Here is a 23,587-nt window from a genome sequence, read left to right on the forward strand (position 1 = left end):
TTCGTGTTCTCCCTCACAAGCCTCAGTATCGACGAGATCTCGTACGACACCTCCTCCCAATCGTCCCTCTACTTCTCAGAAGTCAAAAAAAGGTCCTTTAACCCCTCCTTCCCTTCTTCCACTTCCTCATTTTACCTTCCCTGTCTCTGTACTGGGTTCTTTCCCTATCACTAGCTCTGTTACAAGTGTAGAGGTTCACCCTCTTTCTCGTACTATACCTACCTCCCCTGTTCCCTCCCAAGTTTCTTCCTCTTCTGCCACCTCCCAGGTTTCTGCCGGTTCTGTCCCCTTCCATGCTTCTTCTCCAGTTCCCTCCACCCTTTTGCCCCCCTTACCTTGGTACAGTCCATTACAGTTCCAATCTTTACTCATCCTCCCCCTACCATCTCCAATATTGTCTCCCATACGACGTCTCTGAATTTCAAAACACTTGAAGCAATCTCTGAATATACTGCAGAGACCAAATCATTAATGGACACTGATCCACCCTCTTTTCCTTCTCTCTCCTCTCCTCCATCTGTGCAACTCCTTTTTCACAGCGCACCGTCCCTTCGCTGCTTGACTGTTTTCCGCTGCCTCCGCATGTGGGCTTTTCTAACCCCTCTAGTCCATAGGAACCCTTACCTGCGGATTTCAGGTATCTTTATCATTGCCAATCATGGCCTATTTACAGTGGAATATACACGGCCTCAGGGGTAATCGGGGTGAGCTTCAGATGTTACTCTCCCAGTTTTCCCCTGTTGGTGTTTGCTTACAGGAACCAAAATTACACTCTTCTGTTATCTCTCCCATCTCAGGCTATAATTTATTGTATTCTTCAGATCCTTTTCCTGATGGGACTTTTAATGAAAGTGCCCTTCTTTTACGCACTGATATTCTGTACCATCAGCTATTTGTTCGTACTTCGCTGCATTACACAGCAGCCCGTATCCACTTGCATAGGTGGTATATGCTCTGTTCTTTATATCTCTCTCCTACAAGGGCATTATCTATTCCAGATATTGCCTTTCTTGTTTTGTCATTACCGCCACCGATTCTGTTACTTGGCGATTTTAATGCCCACCTTTTCCTTTGGGGGAGTCTTGCTGTGATTCCCATGGCATTCAGTTAGAGGCTTTTCTTGCCACCCATCTCCACCATGTTTTAAATACAGGTACTCACACCCATTTTGATCCTTGGACTCACACTCTCTCTTGCATCGATCTCTCCGTCTGCTCTTCCTCCACCGCATTAGACTTCACCTGGTCTGTTCTCCCAGATTTACATGACAGCGATCATTTCCCAATCATTCTTACTTCCCCTTCATATTCACCACCTCTTCATATCCCACGCTGGCAATTTGATCAGGCAAATTGGAACCTTTACTCACAACTAACTGTTTTTGGTGAGGTTCCTTCTTCGTCCTCCATTGATTAGCTTTAACACCTCTTCTCATCCTCCGTTTTAACCGCAGCTTCACATTCTATACCCCAAACTTCGAGCAGGCATTCTCAGAAATGCATGCCTTGGTCTCCTGCTTGTGCTCATGCAGTATGTTTGAAATGCGCTGCATGGGGCAGGTACTGGTACAATAGAACCACAGAGAGACTTCTTGATTTTAAGCAGAAGCGTGCAATCGCTCGCCATGTCATCCGTGACGCTAATCGCACTTGCTGGCGAGATTATGTCTCCACCATCACCTCTGCTTCCTCTATGAGTGCAGTCTGGAAAAAAGTACGAAAACTGAGGGGTAAATATTCTCCTGACCCGGCTCCTGTTCTGCGGGTTGCTGGTGTTGATATAGCAAACCCACTAGATGTTGCCAATGAAATTGGCAATCATCTTGTTCATATTTCTCAGGGGCTCCATCTATGCCCCTCATTTCTTTCCTCAAAGTCTGCCAGAGAGTTAGCACCCTTGGACTTTTCTTCTCTCAGAGAAGAACAGTATAATGTGCCTTTTACACTTCAAGAACTGGAGGCAACACTCTCAGCTTGCCGATCATCGGCAGCTGGGCCCGACGACTTTCATATTCATATGCTACAACATTTACATCAGTCAGCCCTTGCAGTCCTATTATGCCTTTTCAATCTTATTTGGTCACAAGGAGTTCTTCCACAGCTGTGGAAATCTGCCATTGTTCTCCCTTTCCGCAAACAAGGCACTACGGGACATTAAGCCTCCCACTATCGTCCCATTGCTCTTACCAGTGCAGTTTGCAAAGTGATGGAACGCCTGGTAAATAGAAGTTTAGTGTGGTATTTAGAGAGACACAACAGTCTCTCCACTCGTCAATATGGCTTTCGTAAGGGACGTTCTACCATAGACCCCTTACTACGCTTGGATATGTATGTTCGTAATGCCTTTGCGAAAAACCACTCAGTTATTGCCATATTTTTTGACCTTGAGAAGGCATATGACACAACTTGGAGCTATAATATTTTGGCCCAAGCCCACTCCTTAGGCCTCCGAGTCAATCTACCATTCTTCCTTAAGAACTTTTTAACTGACAGACATTTCCGTGTTCGGGTTAATAATGTGCTCTCCCCAGACTTTATCCAAGCTGAAGGTGTCCCCCAGGGATGTGTTCTGAGCACAATACTTTTTCTCCTTGCTATAAACGATTTGGCCTCTAGTCTTCCATCAAATATTTGGTCATCACTCTATGTTGATGACTTCGCTATTGCCTGTGCAGGTGCTGACTGTCACCTCATTACAGTTTCTCTCCAGCATGCGGTCGACCGTGTTTCCAATTGGGCCACCACACATGGGTTTAAATTTTCCAGCACCAAAACTCACCAAATTACTTTCACTAGACGCTCTGTCATCTCCGATCATCCTTTGTACCTCTATGGCTCCTGTATCCCTGAACGTGATACAGTCAGGTTTCTGGGCCTCCTCTTTGACCATAGGTTATCCTGGAAACCTCACATTACCTCTCTGAAGGCAACTTGTCACAGCCGGCTGAACCTTCTTAAAATCCTTGCTCATCTTTCATGGGGAGCTGATCGTCGAACTCTCCTTCGCCTACATTCCTCCCTCATTTTATCGAAACATGATTATGACGACCAGATCTATTCAGCGGTTTATCCTGCTACTCTCTCTAGCCTTAACCCCATTCATCACCAAGGATTACATTTATGCCTTGGTGATTTTCGCTCTTCCCCTGTTGAGAGCCTCTATGCAGAAGCGAATGTTCCATCCTTATCCGATCGCCGTGATGCCCATTGCCTTTGCTACTATGTACACTCTCATGATCTCCGCAATCCTTCCATTTAAAGAATGGTCACTGATATTAGTAGACACTGTTTATTTGTTTGCCGCCCCTGTTTACTCTGTCCCTTCTCTTTTCGCCTACATTCGCTCTTGTCTTCTCTTCAATTACCACCTTTCTATGTTCATGTAGCATCTCACTTTTCCCTACCCCCCTGGGAAGTTCCAGCTGTTCGAGTCTGTTCTTTCTCTCTCCCTTGCTCGAAAGCCCAACTACCTACGGTCGCTTCCCACTCTCTTTTTCTTGACCACTTCCACTCTCATTCTCATGCCATTGCAGTGTACACAGATGGCTCTAAGTCTTCCGACTGTGTAGGATTAGCAGCAGTGTTTCCAGACAGCGTCATACGAGGGCATTTACTATCTTCGGCTAGTATTTTTACTGCTGAATTGTATGCCATTCTTGCAGCACTTATCTGTATTGTATCTATGCCTGTGTCATCATTTGTAGTTGTCTCAGACTCCCTTAGTGCTTTACAGGCTATACAGAAATTTGATACACCTCAACCCTTAGTCCTCCGTATCCAACTTTGGCTATGCCGCATCTTTACCAAGCATAAAGATATTGTTTTTTGTTGGGTCCCTGGTCATGTTGACGTACAGGGCAATGAACAGGCAGACACTGCTGCGAGGTCAGCAGTACATGACCTACCAGTTTCATATAGAGGTATTCCATTTACGAACTATTTTGCTGCAATAGCTACCCACCTTCACACCCGTTGGCAACAATGTTGGTCTACTATGCTCAGTAACAAACTTCAATCTATTAAACCGAGTATAGGTTACTGGCCGTCTTCTTGTCACCAGTGTCAAGGTTTGGAGACTACTCTCTCCCGTCTTCACATTGGCCATACTCGTCTTACTCATGGATATCTCATGGAGAGGCGCCCTGCTCCTCTCTGTGAGAATTGCCAGACTCCATTATCAGTCAGCCACATTCTGTTGGACTGCCCACTTTATCAACGCGCACGCAGAATTTGCCTCCATCGTCGTCTTCGCTCCGCTGCTCTCTCGTTACCTTCCCTTCTCGCTGATGGACCCACCTTTCATCTGGACTCTCTGACTTTTTGACAACAACTGACTTACTTCACAAACTCTGATGCCTTCAGCCCTTTCTGCCTCAATCTCTTGCTACCCTCTACCCCTGCACTATCCCCTGCCCCGCTGTTTTCTGTAACCCACTGATCATCCCTCCCCCCTTCTGCCGCCCAATACCCTCGCTTCCTTCCCTACCCTGCAGCGCTGTATAGCCCTTGTGGCTTAGCGCTTCTTTATTATAATAATAATAATTGTGGTAAGGCGTATCTTGGGTATGAGTGAATGATGTGTTCAGATTACATTTAGTGTTATTGTATGTTTCAGTTACATGTTGGAGGGGTTGCGTAGTACTTTTTATATAATATTGACATGTTTTAGGTATGTTAGATATGTATGCAGAACAACCACTGTTAAAAAAATAGTGAAATCCAAACGCTTTCATGATTTCTCACATTATCAAGGAATTTCGCTATTTTTTCACAGTAGTTGTTCTGCATTATGTCACCTGTTTACTGTGATCTTATTGCATACGTATGTATTGTATATATAGAGTTTTAAATAACATATAAAAAAACTTGTATGGGCAGTGTTGATGTATCTATTATTAAGAGGGCATTGCACTGATTTTTAAAGTTCGTTGAAGTTTGGCACAGGACTGAAGGTTATTTAGGCTCCGTACTAGCCGTTAAAATGTCCTACCCCCCCTTCCCCCAGCACAAAATATAAGGATCTAATATACAAATAAAGATGGAGTAATTTCAGATCACTAAAGCTATGGGATATGAACGAGAATGAATCTGACATAATAAGCATGTCTAACGTAAGAGGTAACAAGGGAGGGAAACTAAATAGCTTGGAGAAGAAAGGGAATAAGCAATAAATTTATTTAAAATTGGTAAAAATAAATTAAAAAAGACTCGTGTTACAATCCAGAATTCACATAATATCAAAATTTTCAGAGGTACAATTCCAAAAAACAGAAGCCATTCATATTACTAGTACTGAAAAATATACTAAATATTACTAGTACTGCAAAATATATTAAGATGGTTATTAAAAGAAAAGGACTGTGATAAGGATTGTTATTGTAACTGTTGATTTCAACTATGAAGTGCGTACCCTGACTTACAGGCTGGACCAGTGAACACTATGCTCTGATAAATTCTTAATATATAATGACACTGTTAAGAAGTAAAGAGATAGAAATTATTAAATGTTACAGCTACATTTTATTGGAAATATCACGAGAAGGAAAAAACAAAACTATACACATATAGGACTAACTGGATTATAAGAAGGGAAAACATTATCATCTTACAGTAAATTAAGGAAACAAAACAATACATATTATATTACAAGGAATGTATATATACGAGTTACATGAAGAGTTCCTCAACTTATGTAACGACAGAACTAAACAGCTGATCCCCCCCCCAAAAAAAAAAAAATAAAAAAAAATAAAGGGTTAAGCCGGAAAAGTTACCAACTCAAGAGTACGAGGAAATTTCTTTTAACAAAAAAAAACTGAAGATCCCTACATGGTTATAGATGTAATATTAGGCTGTTAACTAACAAAAATAAGAGTTGGCTTTAGGACCAATACTCGCTGCCAAGCGTCAAGGACGCCATGGTAAATCTCGGTGGCCTTTCCAGGAGTCCACAGCCTCCAGTTATGTACGAGTGTTGGAATGAGTCATGCATAACCCACTTACCAATCATGTACGTTATACATATTTACACTAACTTACACATCACAGTGGATGGGCCATTAGCCTTTTGTCTTACTCTTATTATTTACTCATCCTTGTTCACACCTCTCCTTTCTGTCCTTTCCTCATCTTTATTCCCGCCTACTTAACATATCAGTTGTGAACTGTTATGTTAAGAGGTGCTGAAAAGTAATAAAAAAATAAAAGACAAACGAACAATTGGTGTGCCAATGATTCACCTGAGAAGTATGGTGATGACAATAGCGAAGACGAGTGCTATAACACACATGATGAGCATCTCCTTCCAAGTGGCCTGCAGGTCCCGTCCAGCGTTCCTGAAAAAACTGCTGATGCTCACACCGAAGAGGATGGCGCTGATGGCGTTAGTCTTGTTGGAAATACTGCTGCTACTGAGCGGCAGACACAGGTAGCCTATCAACGTCGAGCTGAAACAAGAACAAATTGAGGCACTCTTCGATATGCACACTTAGTTGCCTGGGCAACTATATATATAAATGGAGAGACAAAAACAGATAAAAAAAATTTGGTGTAAAGTATATAGTGAACGACAAAAAACTTAGCAACATACACAGAGGCAAAACTAAAGTAAACAGCGCTAGTGTGGTGTCTGCACCTGAAATAATTGTAGATATATGAAAAAGTTCGAAGAAACTGGCTGAGAAATACGAGTCAAGACTGAGAACATGAAATATGTAATCACATATATGATCAGGATTACAAGAATTTTTATTTTAGCGCTGCCAACAGCAATAGGAAGAGGCTACAATTATAAACCCAGAGGGTAACGCACAGGGCGAGGGTGACGAGCGGGGTCCCCCAAAGATCAATATTAGGATCCATGTTACGGTCTACCAGAGACGATAAAGGCCTGTGTAACACTGGATAGGGAACCGTTACATGAAGACTTAGTCATGACCACATACAACTCACCTATTGCTGCACCTTGATATTACCTTACCTGGGTGCAGATTTGCGAGGACTTAGAAGGTGCAGAAGGTGCTCCAAGACTCACCTGTTGGGTGAACAGTTATTCACGCAGGTTCCAAGCATAACCTCTCCTTTAGCTAGACCTTCTGCTGTCGATACGCCAAACGAAAGGTACCTGAAACATACACCGGTTATGTTATCTGCTGCTCAAATAACCCTACAAGTGTTATACTGGTAGAAGGAACCCGATAAAGGTATAATACTTATAAAAAACTGGGTATTGGTTTACTATGGTAGAAGGAATAGTCAAGATATTATACTGCTAGACAGCACTCAGGACCGATTACTCACGGCTTGCTGGTGAAGTTTTGGCCAGAGTTCGAGAGGTTGAAGTACTTTTTATTGTTTTGGCCGCAGACGTTGCCATACCGATCGTATCCGTGGATAAGGCGCTTCGGGTTACTCTTAACGCCCACATACACCATGAAGGCGATCTGAGGGGCAGAGAGGGATTACAAGGTGGTCAGCGAGGCAGACACGGATCAAGTAGGTGATGTCAGGGACATAAGGATCTAAGGAATGGCTAAGGCTTAAGAAGGAAAGAGGGAGAGGGACCAGAATAGTAATTAGATTAAAACCATGTAGATGAGAAAGGAAGGAGAATGAAAGGAAACAGAAGTGAGGAGAGGAGAAAATATAGTAAGGGGGAGAGAGATCTCGCACAGTTATCACATGAAGAGGGGCATTATGATATGGATCAAGGGATATCAGACGTATAAGACTCACAGTGCCAACCACGAAGGCGACGAAGAGGATGAGGAAGATGACATCCCTACACACGCGGTCCTGAAGCCTCGTAGCGAAGTCATCGTCCGTAGGTGGAGCCAACGTCTTCCCATTGAGCTGTAGATAGAATGAGAAACTCAGAATTGTGTGGGAGAGTGGGGGGGGGGAGGTTGAATCAGGGGCGGGGTTGTATGTGTATGTCGAATTGCCTATTTGTAATTACCAATTTATGGTTACAGGAAAAAACGTTTTAGCTCGTGGTGTTGCGTTTCGCGTAAGTTAATAAAATCTTGTTAGAGAAAGGATACAGATGCAACTGATGACATTTTATTGTGGCAACGTTTGGCTTTCCAGGAGCTTTGTCAAGCCGTTCATCGTATTAATTTACCTAACATTTTGTCGATAATTCTACCATTATTACTAATAAATCTTATTGGTTTTGACACAGTACACAAATAACCTGCACATAGGAAAAAGTAAAGCTTATGACGATGTTCGGTCCGTCTTGGACCATTCAAAAGTCACACTGACAGGGCGTGTCAGGACGGGCCAGGACGTGTCCTGGCCCGGGTCTTCTCCATGTGGTGACCCGGTAGTGACTCCCTCCCGAAGGAGAGTTGGTACAAATGATGTACCGTTTACAGCCCTATGGCAGACAAGGTGAATATTCGTGTCATAAGCTTTTGTATGTGCGGGTTATTTGTGTATTGTTCCAGTCATGGTATTGTTCCTTTTTGTTCTTTATTGACACAGTACATTATTTTTTTTAGGTAATTAGATTCATTCCATCATGAAAGTTGTCAATGCGTTATTCATACGATTGTCTGGTAATAATTCGTCTGATCACCATGGGTGTCTATTCTACCTATCTTAAAAATTGTATCACACAAATTATCTTCATGGGTCCATTTCCCACTTTCTTCCATTTCTGTTACGTAACATTTAACATTCAAGTCCGTTATTACCCATTTTGTGTGTTCTTTTTCATCTTGTTAAATTTTACAATAAAAAAAGTGCAAAACAAAAGAAAAAAAATGTTAGAAAAATTGTGTTGTGTGAAAGGAACAAGGAAGGCAATGAATAGCTAATGTTAACATAGCTAACACTGGACTGGCTAGCTAGATTAGTCTGATTATTGTTGGGTTTAAAGACTGTTGACTACACGAGTCATGAAGGACACGTAAATTGTTCACCACCAGTCAAGAATGCTTGATACCTAAAACTGAATTTTCAGCAAACTCAAATGTATATACATTGAGAGAAACATGCCTCTTGCTGTATATATCCCATGATAAATTAGACACATGTGCAACATCTGGGTATCTTTATTATGTAGACGTTTTGCCAGCCAGTGACTATCAATACGATACAGAAGACTGGAGAGGTAGATGGTGAGGAAATCAATTCCTCAGCCTAGAAGTAGGTGTTCAATACCGCAGCCTTGAGTTAACATTACCATGCCTACATCTAACATTCTGGACTAGACTATGGTAAGTTAGGTTAATCTTACATACCCTGTCAAACATTCTGGATTATTTTGAGTCATAGGGTGAGTGGACTATAGTGAGGTATTTTCTATTTTGTTTAATAAGGTTCCTCACAAACGAGTAATCTCAGCTATCTCCTCCTTATCTTAACTCATTTACTCCTCCGCCTCCCTCCCCTTCTCCATTATTCTCCTCCCTCTGCTCTCCCCCTTCCTCATTCTCCATCTCCTCTCAATCTTTCTCCATTTCTTCTTCCTCTTCCAGCTCCTCCCCCTCTTCTTCTTCCAGCTCCTCTTCTCCTTCCAGCTCCTCTTCTTCTCCTTCTTCCAGCTTCTCTTCTTTTCCCTCTTCCAGCTTCTCTTCCGTACGTGGTTGCCTCCTGCTCAGCCTGGCTCACTCACCAAGACTCTCCACACAGTATAACATAACTATGAGGCAGCAATACCAATAGGGAGCGCCGCCCCTTCATCAATTATTTCATGCTACTGGACGACACAGCCATCTTTTGTACTCTCTGGCTCGTGTACTTACCGCCTCACTGGCTTTACTCGCTAGTACTCGCCTAGTTGTACTCGCTTGTATTCACCGAGTTGTTCTTAGGTGTGACTTTGTAAATGGTCGAAGTTGGACCGAAACGTCGTCCTAAGCTTTTCTCTCGCCTATGTGCGGGTTATTTGTGTATTACGTAGTTGTGCTTACAGGCGTCAGTTCACAGCTCCTGGCCCCGCCTCTCGGCTCACATCGACCGGGTTCGTTAATTTTTGAGCTGCAGATCTCGATTGTACCTCGTCTTAAAGCTGTGACAAGTACTTGCCGGCACCGCCTATCATCTTGTGCGTTCCACTTGAGACGGAAAGGTATTTCCTGTGACTGCTATCTATGCGCGTGCGTTTTACGATGCGTACGCTCTCAAGGTTGCGTGCCCTGTTGTGCATACGTCCTCCAATGGTCGTGCGTTACGGTCTCTTGCGATTGTGCGTTTTCCAACGTGACGGGGTTTGTGCACGCGTCTGTTTTTCGGTGATGTGTGCGTGCACTGTTATGTGCGTATTACAGCGAGATCCTAGTCCACAGAGCCAAGATTTCGTATCACAAGCAGTACAGAGGCATGTTGTAAGGACCACCTGCCTCTGCACAACCGTCTCACTCTCACTAATAGCGAAGTGGCTGCTGGAGTTCAACCCAAACAAGTTCAAGATCATGTAGGTTTGGGAGGGTGAAAGAAGCACAGTCGAAGCAAAAAGGCTAGACAGTACCGTTCATAGAGACAGATCTTGGGGTGAGCAGCACACACAACATATCGCCAGAGGTACACATACGCTACACAACACAAGGCTGGAGCCCACAGCACCATTATGAACCCCACAGCACCAGAATGAAGCCCACAAAGCTAGAATGGAGCCCACAGCACTCAGAATGGAGCCCACAGCACTCAGAATGGAGCCCACAGCATTAGCATGGAGCCCACAGCACCAGCTTAGATCCCACACCTGTTGAAACATATCCAAAACTTGAGAAAATACAAAGGCTTGCAACAAGACTAGTCCCGAAGCTGAGGCAAACCAACTGAACCAATTGATCTTAGAAGAGATAAAAAAAAAAAAACAGAGAAGACATGATGACGACGTACAAGATACCCCGAGGATCGGGACATTCTGTGAGAAATGCGAGGTATAGGAGTGATGGTGTACAGATGGAAGCTGAAGACAGATAACCAACAGAGATGAGAGAATATTTTGTTTATTTTCAGTGTAGTGGGACGAGCTGGATGAGAAAGTACCCGAGGCGAGTTTTACACGCAGTTTTAAGAGCAGGTAAGACAGAGCCAAAGAGGTCATTAGTTGTCAGTTATACTGGTTGATTGTAATTTAAGAAGCAGGGACCAGGAACTGAAGTTCAGCTTACGCGAATACAAGTATGTGAGCATATAAATGCTTACATTAATGCATTCGTACATGCTTACATATTTACACGCAAATACGAGCGTTCACACACAAACAAACAAACAACAAAGGTTATTGGAACACTGTAGCGAAGATAACAGAAAAAATCGGTTTCAGGGACAGGAAATCCTGCCTAATTAATCTGGAATTCTGGGAGAGAATTACAGGAAGGGCAGTCCTTAGTGACCTGTATGTTTATTAACATTATAAATGACTTGATATCCTACCTCACCTGAGATTAATTCAGAAACTAGAAAAAAGTGAGATTAAAGTGGTCAAGTGAATGAGGGAGCACCTTATAGGAAGTTCACGAAGATGGTAAAATTAAACACAGATGAGGTATAATGTGATCCTTTATTGACTACGTTTCGCCCACATAGTGGACTTTATCACGTCACAAAGAGATCTTCCTGGGTAAAGAGTACATGAGTATATATAGTGTGGGGAATCAGGTGGAGAATGTTGGGCAGGTTATATTTGAGACGGACTTGCACGATGTCTCAAATACAACATTCTCCACCTGACTCTCGACACTATATATACTCGTGTACTCTTTACCCAAGTAGATCTCTTTGTGACGTGATAAAGTCCACTGTATGGGCGAAGCGTAGTCATTAAAGGATCACATTATACCTCATTTGTGTTTAATTGTACCATCGTGTCAGTAGTTTATACCTTGTATCTCCATAGCACACAAGAGCGCGCACATGTACACACACATGTATATATATATATGTATATATATATATATATATATATATATATATATATATATATATATATATATATATATATATATATATATATATATATATATATATATATATATATATATATATATATATATATGTATATATGTATATATATATATATATATATATATATATATATATATATATATATATGTATATATGTATATATATGTATGTATATATATATATGTGTGCAATAAGATCACAGTAAACAGGTGATTTCAAAATATGCAAGGCAACCGCTCTGAAAGAATGGAGAAGTTCCGGGCGCTTTCGTGGCTGCTCGCATTATCAAGGAACTATGTATCATAGTTCCTTGTATATGTGAGTGCGTATATAAATAGCATACAGTGCATATTGAATAGCAGAATAAACGAGATATGTATGCAAGGGATGGGGTACATCTTCCTGATGCAGGGGTGATTTCGTTAGCCAATTCAGTGGAAGGAGCTGCTGCTAAATTGTGTAAGGCTTTAAAATGATGGACGACGGAGATATGATAGGAAAACGTTCAGAAATCAGCATAGCTCATGAAATAGTTACTGACTAAAACTAAGGGAATTAGTCGGCCAACCAAGAGAGAGAGAGAGAGAGAGAGAGACAGACAGACAGAGACAGACAGACAGACAGACAAAGACAGAGAGGTGAAGCAAAAAACTCGATAGGATGTAGTATGTGAATAGTAAGAATGCAAGAAATACAATATACGAACTAAGACTAACTGCACATGTAAGAAACATAGATATCATTGAAGTAATGGAGACCTGGTTCAACCTGAAAAGTCCGGACATGCCTTCTGAATGCCATATACAGGGACGTAAGTTATTCCGCATTTAGAGTCAACAGGAGAGGGTGTGGAGTTGCTATGTGTGTTTGGAAAAATTTAAACTGTTGATCAGAATCGAATTACATGTGGAAGGAAAACAGACGAAATCTGTTTGACGGTTTCTCGAAGATCATGAAAAGTTATTAGGACTGATCAACATATACCCAAATCTACGAGTAAACAGTGACTACAGTAAATGTTTAAGGAATCACATTGCTAACGTATCAAAATAAGAAAAAAAAGTTATTTTAACTTGAGATTTTTAACTTCAGGCAATCTGAATAGACCAGTTTGACAGGAAATCTACAGCCTATGTATGTACTTGTTACAAATCGTCCAAAACTGATTTTTAGAATAGTTTGTGTCAGAACCAGCTAGAGGAAATAACTTGTCTGACCTAGTTCTGGCAAGCAAGGTATATCTGGAAAACAGTCATGAGATTGCTTGGAGAAAGCGATCATAAATCACTTAATTTCAGCATCACATCACCTTTAATAACCACTTTTTATTGAAGCCGATTATATGGGTTAAGGAAATTACACGAGTCGCGTAGCCTGGCTTAACTAGGGATTATCATGAGGCCGTGTCTGTGTTCAAGTGTTTTAACAACCAGTAATCGAACAACTACCAAACGCGCGAGACAGAAGCCATACGTAGCAAAGGGTTCATGTTATGTACCCACTGTACTCGATATTAAACACGCATGGCTTACGGAGGAAGAATTCTGTTCCACTTCCCCATGGAGGTAAGAGAAAATAAACAAGAACAAGAATTAGAAAGAAAATAGCAGAAAACCCAGAGGGGTGTACATATACACACACACACACACACACAAGCACACACAAGCACACACAAGCACGCACACACACACACACACACACACACACACACACACACACACACACACACACACACACACACACACACACACACGCTTATACAACAGGCCTAGTGTCTAATCGACATGTGCCTAGGACAAAATAGTAACTAACACAAGAGAAAGTTCAAAGGCTGCCAACTAGACTTGTCTTGGAGCTGAGAAAATTGCCGATATGCCGAGAGACTAGAGTAACCGAACGTGACGACTTTCTGGTCAAGGAGAGACATGATTAAAACGAGTAAAATCCAAGGTGGTGTTGACGAGTAGTGAAAAGCAGAGTTAAGGAGTCAAAGATGCAAGCTGAAGTCAAGTCACAGGAAGGTTAAAACGTAGATCTTCAGTATCAGGGTGGTAGATAAGAGCATTGTTATATTTGCAGGAGAACGATGTAGTGGGTAAGTAGAATACGCTAGATGACGAAGTATTAGAAGCATACTTCATCACAGCTTCAAGAACAGGAATGACAGAGCTTCTGGTAGCGACAGCAACGAAATAAAGTCAATTGACCAAATGAAATCTTTGGCCTACAGATGACTCCAGTTTCATCCCGTTCCCCATCGTATATCTCTTAACAATAAAAAGGCTTTCAAATGAACTGTTGTAAGTAAGAACTCTTAGCTTGTAAATAAAGATAGGAACTCTAAACCTAACCTTATAAAAACCTGCAAAGAGAGAGAGAGAGAGAGAAATAACAAAGGTGTTTGCTCGCCCTGGAAAGTGTGGTACGGTACATCCTCTCACAAGTGGCCACAACTAACGGTACTGCATCCCAAGACGTCACCTTAGTAAGTTTATTCAGGTACAGGTACACATAAATACAGTTACATAAATTATCATACATAGCAGCATATGTGTAGATTACCCAGAATAACCCAGAATAACCCAGTAAAGTCAGACTAAGTTAACTATTTCCATTGGGGTCCTTGTAATAACTTTTAATTATTTAAACCTTAAAAGTTAAAACAAGTAACGTAACTATGTGAAAAGCAGTTACAATAAAATGAGATATACTAGGAATAAGATAAACTGAGTTATTTACATCAGCATTAAAGACGATCAGCTCACAGTAGTAGCTACATGTATATTAGTTATACTTTGTTACCTTCCCATGTTAGATCAACGTTGCTCCTTAACCGAGAGAACATTATCATCACAAAAGCTCCCACCTCATATATAACTGCACCAAGTGTTAAATAATTAGTCACGCGACGAAAAATAATCGTATCTTTTCGTTTCGTCCACAAATAAACTGTGTCAAGGACGAAAATATTTGGCAAAAAGGTAATAATTAAGAATATTCTGTAGGAGACACATGTAAGAGACGCAACTGATACGTTTATTTCCTTCAGATGCAACAAGCGACGGTTAGAAGGTGGATGTGAACGTCTCCAGACATGTGTCAGACCGCATTTAGACTGTCTAAACTTCAGTAAGAAAATTAAATGTTGAAATGCTAGGAGAATTTATTGGTAGTCTGGCCCAATGTTGCCAGTGAGCTAAACACGGAGCTTAGTTAAACAAGTTATACTCAAACTATGTCCTTATCCCCTGGAACCATCACTCGTCTGTACATCTAATAAATTCAACCAGAACAACGGCTTTTACGACGTAGATAAATCTCTTGCCAGGAAACTTTTTCATCGTTATGCTACAACCAACCTTCCTGATCATCCCGTGCAGGTCCGTCTCAAATCCACCTCCTCAACATTCTCCACCTAACTCTCCACATCACTATGCCTCTATATATGTACTCATGTTCTTTCTGCTCAGGTATGACTTGATAAAGCCCACTATGTGGGCGAAACGTAGTCTATAAAGGATAGCATTATATTTCATTTGTCTTTTTTCCATCGTGTCGGTATTTTATACCATTTATGTACACCCTATCTCCTCAGCTAGGACCAAACATAAGCCAAGATACCCTGGAGCTGGATAAGGCACTGGCAAAACTACCCTGACATATCTATCCTGCAGCTGGGTCAAGTCCTGACGCTTTCTCTTCTCGTCTCAACCTTTGTGACGAAGCATCTGCATCCATCATACCTTCAACCAGTCTATCCTAGCCTTATCTATCGAGGATTGACTGGTTGTTATCCTGGTGTTCCGCTAGAGGGCTACCACAGTCAGTCTCCTTAGCAGAACGACACCTTCAAGTGCAAACACAAGCATCCAGCATTCTTGGACTGTGTAGACAGGTATCTAGGCTTATGGGCCATCCAGGGAGTGAGAGTAAGGACGAACTGGCATCCGTACACCTAGTACTGACCTTGAAGATGGACCGCTATACTGTACCCCGTCGTACATCTGGTCCTGACCTTGAAGCTGGACCGCTACTCCGGGACGGGGGTAAACACGGCCGACCTTAGCTGCGACTATTTTAAGACCTTCATAAAGAAGTAATGAAGCAGGCGACGCCTCTCCCAGCAGTCCTGCTGAACTGTTTTGAGACACCTGCCAGCAGTCATGCTGCATTGTCTTGGCACACACCTGCTGGGCCATTCATTTCATTACATTGCTCCTGAAGAAGCTTTTGCAACTGTAGCGTGAAAGGCCTAGAGCAACATACATATATACTTCATATTATATTATATGTCGTGCCGAATAGGCAGAACTTGCGATCTTGGCTTAAATAGCAACGCTCATCTTGCCATATAGGACAAGTGAACATTTGTGTATGCAATAATTTCGCCAAAATCATTCTGAACCTAACGAAAAAAATATATTCCACTGTGTTTGTTTAGTTTGTTCCACATCCTCATATCTGACATAGACAAGGATGTCAGCCACAGCACCGTGTCTTCCTTTGCAGATGACACCCGAATCTGCATGACAGTGTCTGCAGAAAACAATATGAAGTTCAACGATGAGAAATTTCAATTACTCAGATATGGTAAACACGAGGAAATTAAATCTTCATCAGAGTACAAAACAAATTCTGGCCACAAAATAGAGCGAAACACCAACGTCAAAGACCTGGGAGTGATCATGTCGGAGGATCTCACCTTCAAGGACCATAACATCGTATCAATCACATCTGCTAGAAAAATGACAGGATGGATAATGAGAACCTTTAAAACTAGGGATGCCAAGCCCATGATGACACTCTTCAGGTCACTTGTTCTATCTAGGCTGGAATATTGCTGCACACTAACAGCACCTTTCAAGGCAGGTGAAATTGCTGACCTAGAAAATGTACAGAGAACCTTCACGGCGCGCATAACGGAGATAAAACACCTCAATTACTGGGAGCGCTTGAGGTTCCTAAAACTGTATTCCCTGGAACGCAGGCGGGAGAGACACATGATTATATACACCTGGAAAATCCTAGAGGGACTAGTACCGAACTTGCACACGAAAATCACTCACTACGAAAGCAAAAGACTTTGCAGACGATGCAACATCCCCCCAATGAAAAGCAGGGGTGTCACTAGCACGTTAAGAGACCATACAATAAGTGTCAGGGGCCCGAGACTGTTCAACTGCCTCCCAGCATACATAAGGGGGATTACCAACAGACCCCTGGCAGTCTTCAAGCTGGCACTGGACAAGCACCTAAAGTCGGTTCCTGACCAGCCGGGCTATGGCTCGTACGTTGGTTTGCGTGCAGCCAGCAGTAACAGCCTCCTGGTGGATCAGGCTCTGATCCACCAGGAGGCCTGGTCACAGACCGGGCCGCGGGGGCGTTGACCCCCGGAACTCTCTCCAGGTAAACTCCAGTATTAAATTACTGTAAACAAATCTAAAATATATTTAGTTGAGTTAGGCTAAAATAAATTGCTCTTGTTATAATAAGGTTAGGTAAGTTTTCTAAGATTCTTTTGGTGAAAAATTAAATATTTCTTACATTAACATTAATGAAAAAATATATCTTTAAACGTACAAGAGAAAATTTCAAAAAGGACTTAGTTTTAAATGAGTTCTTGCTAATTGACCAGTTTTACATATTCGGCACGACATTATTATATATATATATATATATATATATATATATATATATATATATATATATATATATATATATATATATATATATATATATATATATATATATATATACACACAATTTCTTGCCGAATAGGTAAAACTTGTGACTTTGGCTTAAATAACAACGCTATTCTTGCCGAATAAGGCAAGTGAAAATTTGTGTATGCATTAATTTTGCAAAAATCATTCTGAACCTAACGAAAAACAAAATATCTCATTGTGTTTGTTTATTATTAAATTATTGCAAACTTATCTAAAATACATTTAGTGACCAAAAAAGAAAGAAAAACCACAAAAAGAAAATACTTTCATCATCATTCATCACTTTCACTCACACATAATCACTTTTTGTAGAGGCTCTCAGATGCAACAGTTTAGAAGCATATATAAAGATATATAACATCCCTCCAAACTGCCAATATCCCAAACCCCTCCTTTAAAGTCCAGGCATTGTACTTCCCATTTCCAGGACTCAAGTCCGGCTATATAAAATAACCGGTTTCCCTGAATCCCTTCACTAAATATTACCCTGCTCACACTCCAACAGCTCGTCAGGTCCCAAATACCATTCGTCTCCATTCACTCCTAACTAACACGCTCACGCACGCTTGCTGGAAGTCCAAGCTCCTCGCCCACAAAACCTCCTTTACCCCCTCCCTTCAACCTTTTCGAGGACGACCCTTACCCCCACTTCCTTCCCCATACAGATTTTTACGCTCTCCATGTCATTCTACTTTGATCCATTCTCTCTAAATGACCAACCCACCTCAACAACCCCTCTTCAGCCCTCTGACTAATACTTTTATTAACTCCACACCTTCTCCTAATTTCCACACTCCGAATTTTCTGCATAATATTTACACCACACATTGCCCTTAGACAGGACATCTCCACTGCCTCCAACCGTCTCCTCGCTGCTGCATTTACAACCCAAGCTTCACACCCATATAAGAGTGTTGGTACTACTATACTTTCATACCTTCCCTTCTTTGCCTCCATAGATAATGTTTTTTGTCTCCACATATACCTCAACGCACCACTCACCCGTTTTCCTTCATCAATTCTGTGGTTAACCTCATCCTTCATAAACCCATCTGCTGACACGTCAATTCCCGAATATCTAAAAACATTCACTTCTTCCATACTCCCTCTCCAATGTGATATCTTTTTTCTTTATCTAAATCATTCGATACCCTCATCACCTTACTCTTATCTATGTTCACTTTCAACTTTCTACCTTTACACACACACTCAATCTCGTCCACTAATCTTTGCAACTTTTCTTTAGACTCTCCCATAAGCACAGTATCATCAGCAAAAAGTAACTGTGTCAACTCCCATTTTGTATTTGATTCCCCATAATCTAGTCCTACCCCTACCCCAACACCCTAGCCTTTACTTCTTTTACAACCCATTCTACAAATATATTAAACAACCATGGTGATATTACACATCCCTGTCTAAGACCTACTTTTACCGGGAAGTAGTCTCCCTCTCTTCTACACACCCTAACCTGAGCCTCACTATCCTCATAAAAACTCTTTACAGCATTTAGTAACTTACTACCTATTCCATATACTTGCAACATCTGCCACATTGCTCCTCTATCCACTCTATCATGTGCCTTTTCTAAATCCATAAATGCAATGAAAACTTCCCTACCTTCATCTAAATACTGTTCACATATCTGCTTCAATATAAACACTTGATCTACATATCCCCTACCCACTCTCAAGCCTCCTTGCTCATCTGCAATCCTACGCTCTGTCTTACCTCTAATTCTTTCAATAATAACCCTTCCTGGTATACTCAGTAAATTTATTCCCCTATAATTTTTACAATCTCTTTTGTCCCCCTTCCCTTTATATAAAGGAACTATACATGTTCTCTGCCAATCCGTAGGTACCTTCCCCTCTTTCATACATTTATTAAACAAAAATACCAACCACTCCAACACTATACCTCCCCCCACTGCTTTTAACATTTCTGTCATGATCCCATCAGTTCCAACTGCTTTGCCCTCTTTCATTCTAAGTAATGCCTCATGCACCTCCCCCACACTCACATCCTGCTCTTCTTCACTCGTAAAAGATGTTATACCTCCCTGACCAGTGCATGAAATTACCTCCTCCCTTTCTTCATCGACATTTAAAATACCTCCAGCTCCCCATCTACTAACTTCCCTACTCTGTTTTTAGCTGACAAATCCATTCGTTCCCTAGGCTTTCTTAACTTGTTTATCTCACTCCAGAATCTTTTCTTATTTTCTTCAAAATTTCTTGACAGTGCCTCTCCCACTGTATCAACTGCTCTCCTTTTGCACTCTCTCACCACTCTCTTTACCTTTCTTTTACTCTCCATATACTCTGCTCTTCTTATATCACTTCTGCTTTGTAAAAACCTCTCATAAGCTACCTTTTTCTCGTTTATCACACCCATTACTTCATCATTCCACCAATCACTCCTCTTTCCTCCTGCACCCACCTTCCTTTAGCCACAAACTTCTGCCCCACATTCTAATACTGCATTTTTAAAACTATTCCAACCCTCTTCAACCCCCCACTACTCATACTTGCACCAGCCCACCTTTCTGCCAATAGTTGCTTATATCTCACCCTAACTTCCTCCTCCCTTAGTTTATACACTTTCACCTCTCTCTTACTTGTTGTCATTTTCCTTTTGTCCCATCTGCCTCTTACTCTAACTGTAGCTACAACTAAATAATGATCTGATATATCAGTTGCCCCTCTATAAACATGTACATCCTGGAGCCTACCCATCAACCTTTTATCCACCAATACATAATCTAACAAACTTTTATTATGTGCTATATCATACCTTGTATACTTATTTATCCTCTTTTTCATAAAATATTTTATTACTTATTACCAAACCTCTTTCTTCATATAGTTCAATTAAAGGCTCCCCATTTTCATTTACCCCTGGCACCCCAAATTTACCTATTACTCCCTCCACAACATTTTTACCCACTTCAGCATTGAGATCCCCAACCACAAGTACTCTCGCACTTGGTTCAGAACTCCCCATGCACTCAATCAACATTTCCCAAAATCTCTCTCTCTCTTCTACACTTCTCTCTTCTCCAGGTTCATATACGCTTACTATAACCCACTTTTCACATCCAACCCTTATTTTACTCCACATCATCTTTGAATTAGTACATTTATATTCCCTCTTTTCCTGCCATAACTTATCCTTCAGCATTATTGCTACAAAATTTCATCCTTCTTTAGCTCTAGCTCTATTTGAAACCCCTGACCTAATCCCATTTATTCCTCTCCACTGAAACTCTCCCACCCCCATCCAGCTTCTTCTCATTCATAACATCCACAATCATCTCTTTCTTATCATTTGCACATCTACGCACATTCAAACATCCCACTTTGACGGGTTTTTCTTTTTAGTAAGCTATATGGGAAAAGGGGTTACTAGCCCATTGTTCCCGGCATTTTAGTTGACTTTTACAACACGCATGACTTACGGAGGAAAGATTCTTATTCCACTTCCCCATGGATATAAAAGTAAAAGCAATAAGAACAAGAACTATTAAGACAAAATCAAAGAAAACTCAGATGAGTGTGTATACATAAACGTGTACATGTATGTGTAGTGTGACCTAAGTGTAAGTAGAAGTAGCAAGACGTACCTGAACTCTTGCATGTTTATAACACAGAAAAAAGAAACCAGCAATCCTACCATCATGTCAAACAATTACAGGCTTTCGTTTTACGCTTACTTGGCAGGACGGTAGTACCTCCCTGGGCGGTTGTTGTCTACCAACCAACTATCGCGAACAATATCGCGAACAAGCGATGCATGATGCAAAACCACGGGAGGTGAATAATAGCTCTAGGCCTTTTATGTTGCAATCAACACATCAGGAGCTTGAAATGTTGCAGAAAAGAGGAGGTCCAAGCTGATACGATCACAAGGAGCGCCTTTGCTCCAGCAAAAACGCTCCCTGTGACTTTCTAGCTCCTGCCACAGTGAGTTTGTGTGTATACTCACCTATTTGTACTCACCTATTTGTGGTTGCAGGGGTCGAGTCACAGCTCCTGGCCCCGCCTCTTCGCTGATTGCTACTAGGTCCTCTCTCTCCCTGCCCCACGAGCTCTATCATACCTCGCCTTAAAACTATGTATGGTTCCTGCCTCCACCACATCACTTTCTAGGCTATTCCATGGCCTGACTACTCTATGACTGAAGAAATACTTCCTAACATCCCTTTGATTCATCTGAGTCTTCAACTTCCAATTGTGACCTCTTGTGTCTGTGTCCCATCTCTGGAACATCCCATCTTTGTCCACCTCGTCTATTCCGCGCAGTATTTTATATGTTGTTATCATGTCTCCCCTGACCCTCCTGGCCTCCAGTGTCGTCAGGCCGATTTCCCTCAACCTTTCTTCATAGGACAATCCCCGTAGCTCTGGGACTAGTCTTGTTGCAAACCTTTGCACTTTCTCTAATTTCTTGACGTGCTTGACTAGGTGTGGATTCCAAACTGGTGCTGCATACTCCAGTATGGGCCTGACGTAGATGGTGTACAGAGTCTTAAACGAATCCTTACTGAGGTATCGGAACGCTATCCGTAGGTTTGCCAGGCGCCCGTATGCTGCAGCAGTTATCTGATTGATGTGCGCCTCAGGAGATATGCTCGGTGTTATACACACCCCCAGATCTTTTTCCTTGAGTGAGGTTTGCAGTCTTTGGCCATCTAAACTATATTGTGTCTGCGGTCTTCTTTGCCCTTCCCCAATCTTCATGACTTTGCATTTGGCAGGGTTAAATTCAAGGAGCCAGTTGCTGGACCAGGCTTGTAGCCTGTCCAGATCTCTTTGTAGTCCTGCCTGATCCTCGTCCGATTCGATTCTTCTCATTAACTTCACATCGTCTGCAAACAAGGACACTTCTGAGTCTATCCCTTCCGTTATGTCGTTCACGTATACCAAGAACAGCACAGGTCCTAGGACTGACCCCTGTGGAACCCCGCTTGTCACAGGCGCCCACTCTGACACCTCGTCGCGTACCATGACTCGTTGTTGCCTCCCTGTCAGTGTGTGTGTGTTAGTTAGTTAGTTAGTTAGTTACCATTTTGTCCTAGGCACATGTCGATTAGACACTAGGCCTGTTGTACGTGTGTGTGTGTGTGTGTATGCGTGTGTGTATGCGTGTGTGTGTATGCGTGAGTGTATGTGTATGTGTGTGTGTGTATGCGTGTGTGTGTGTGTGTGTGTGTGTGTGTGTGTGTGTGTGTGTGTGTGTGTGTGTGTGTGTGTGTGTGTGTGTGTGTGTGTGAGAGAGAGATAATATGCCAGACACAGGGGTGGTGGGGTAGGATGTAAGGGTAAGTAAGGGGGTCGAAGAGATAAGAAACAGCATTAGTTTAGGAAGGTAGTCATAACTCTGGTGTTGTTACCTTATATAACAAAGGTTAGATAGATGACGGAAGAGAACTGACGCGGCACTCTGGTAGCAGCTTAATGAATAATTCACTGTGTGTACCTGTGTATCATTGTACCACTGTAAACACACATCTGTACCAGTACTCACACTTGTACCCTCACACCTGCACTCTCACACCTGTACTCTCACACATGTACTCTCACACCTGTACTCTCACACCTGTAAACTCTCAGTATGTTTACACTTAATGTTTGCCAAAATCCATAATTTAGAACTTTTAATTAATCTTGGGTGATTGTGTGCAGTTGAAACAGCCATGATGATCCTCGTGGAGACAGTGTACAAGTCTACAACACTCCCACAGCTGTCTGTCCTTCACACACTGCAACGCTGTCAGTTCTCTACTGCTTTAATTTTTTCTTCTTCAGTAATACACCTAATTACACAATAGTAGTAAATAGGTAGACGTACCTAGTTCTTGTCAACAGTCAGTTTCGGTGAGGACTCACAATCTGCATTCTTTCTTGCCCATATACTCTCATGTATATACACAAACAA

General features: G+C 41.8%; 1 protein-coding gene across 1 annotated transcript in view; it reads right to left on the bottom strand.

Moving 5' to 3' along the window:
- The window catches only part of LOC128698617 (choline transporter-like protein 1), a 162,559-nt gene that overhangs the window by 37,212 nt on the left and 101,760 nt on the right, over positions 1-23,587 (bottom strand). The window contains exons 3-6 of the mRNA XM_070082732.1: positions 7,734-7,850; positions 7,299-7,441; positions 7,033-7,122; positions 6,239-6,445 (exon numbers count right to left, since the gene is read on the bottom strand). Of these exons, the coding sequence (XP_069938833.1) occupies positions 6,239-6,445; positions 7,033-7,122; positions 7,299-7,441; positions 7,734-7,850 (557 nt within the window). The remainder of the gene's footprint in view (positions 1-6,238; positions 6,446-7,032; positions 7,123-7,298; positions 7,442-7,733; positions 7,851-23,587) is intronic.

Source organism: Cherax quadricarinatus, chromosome 8 (assembly GCF_038502225.1).
Source record: "Cherax quadricarinatus isolate ZL_2023a chromosome 8, ASM3850222v1, whole genome shotgun sequence".
In the NCBI taxonomy this organism is placed as follows: Eukaryota; Metazoa; Arthropoda; class Malacostraca; order Decapoda; family Parastacidae; genus Cherax; species Cherax quadricarinatus.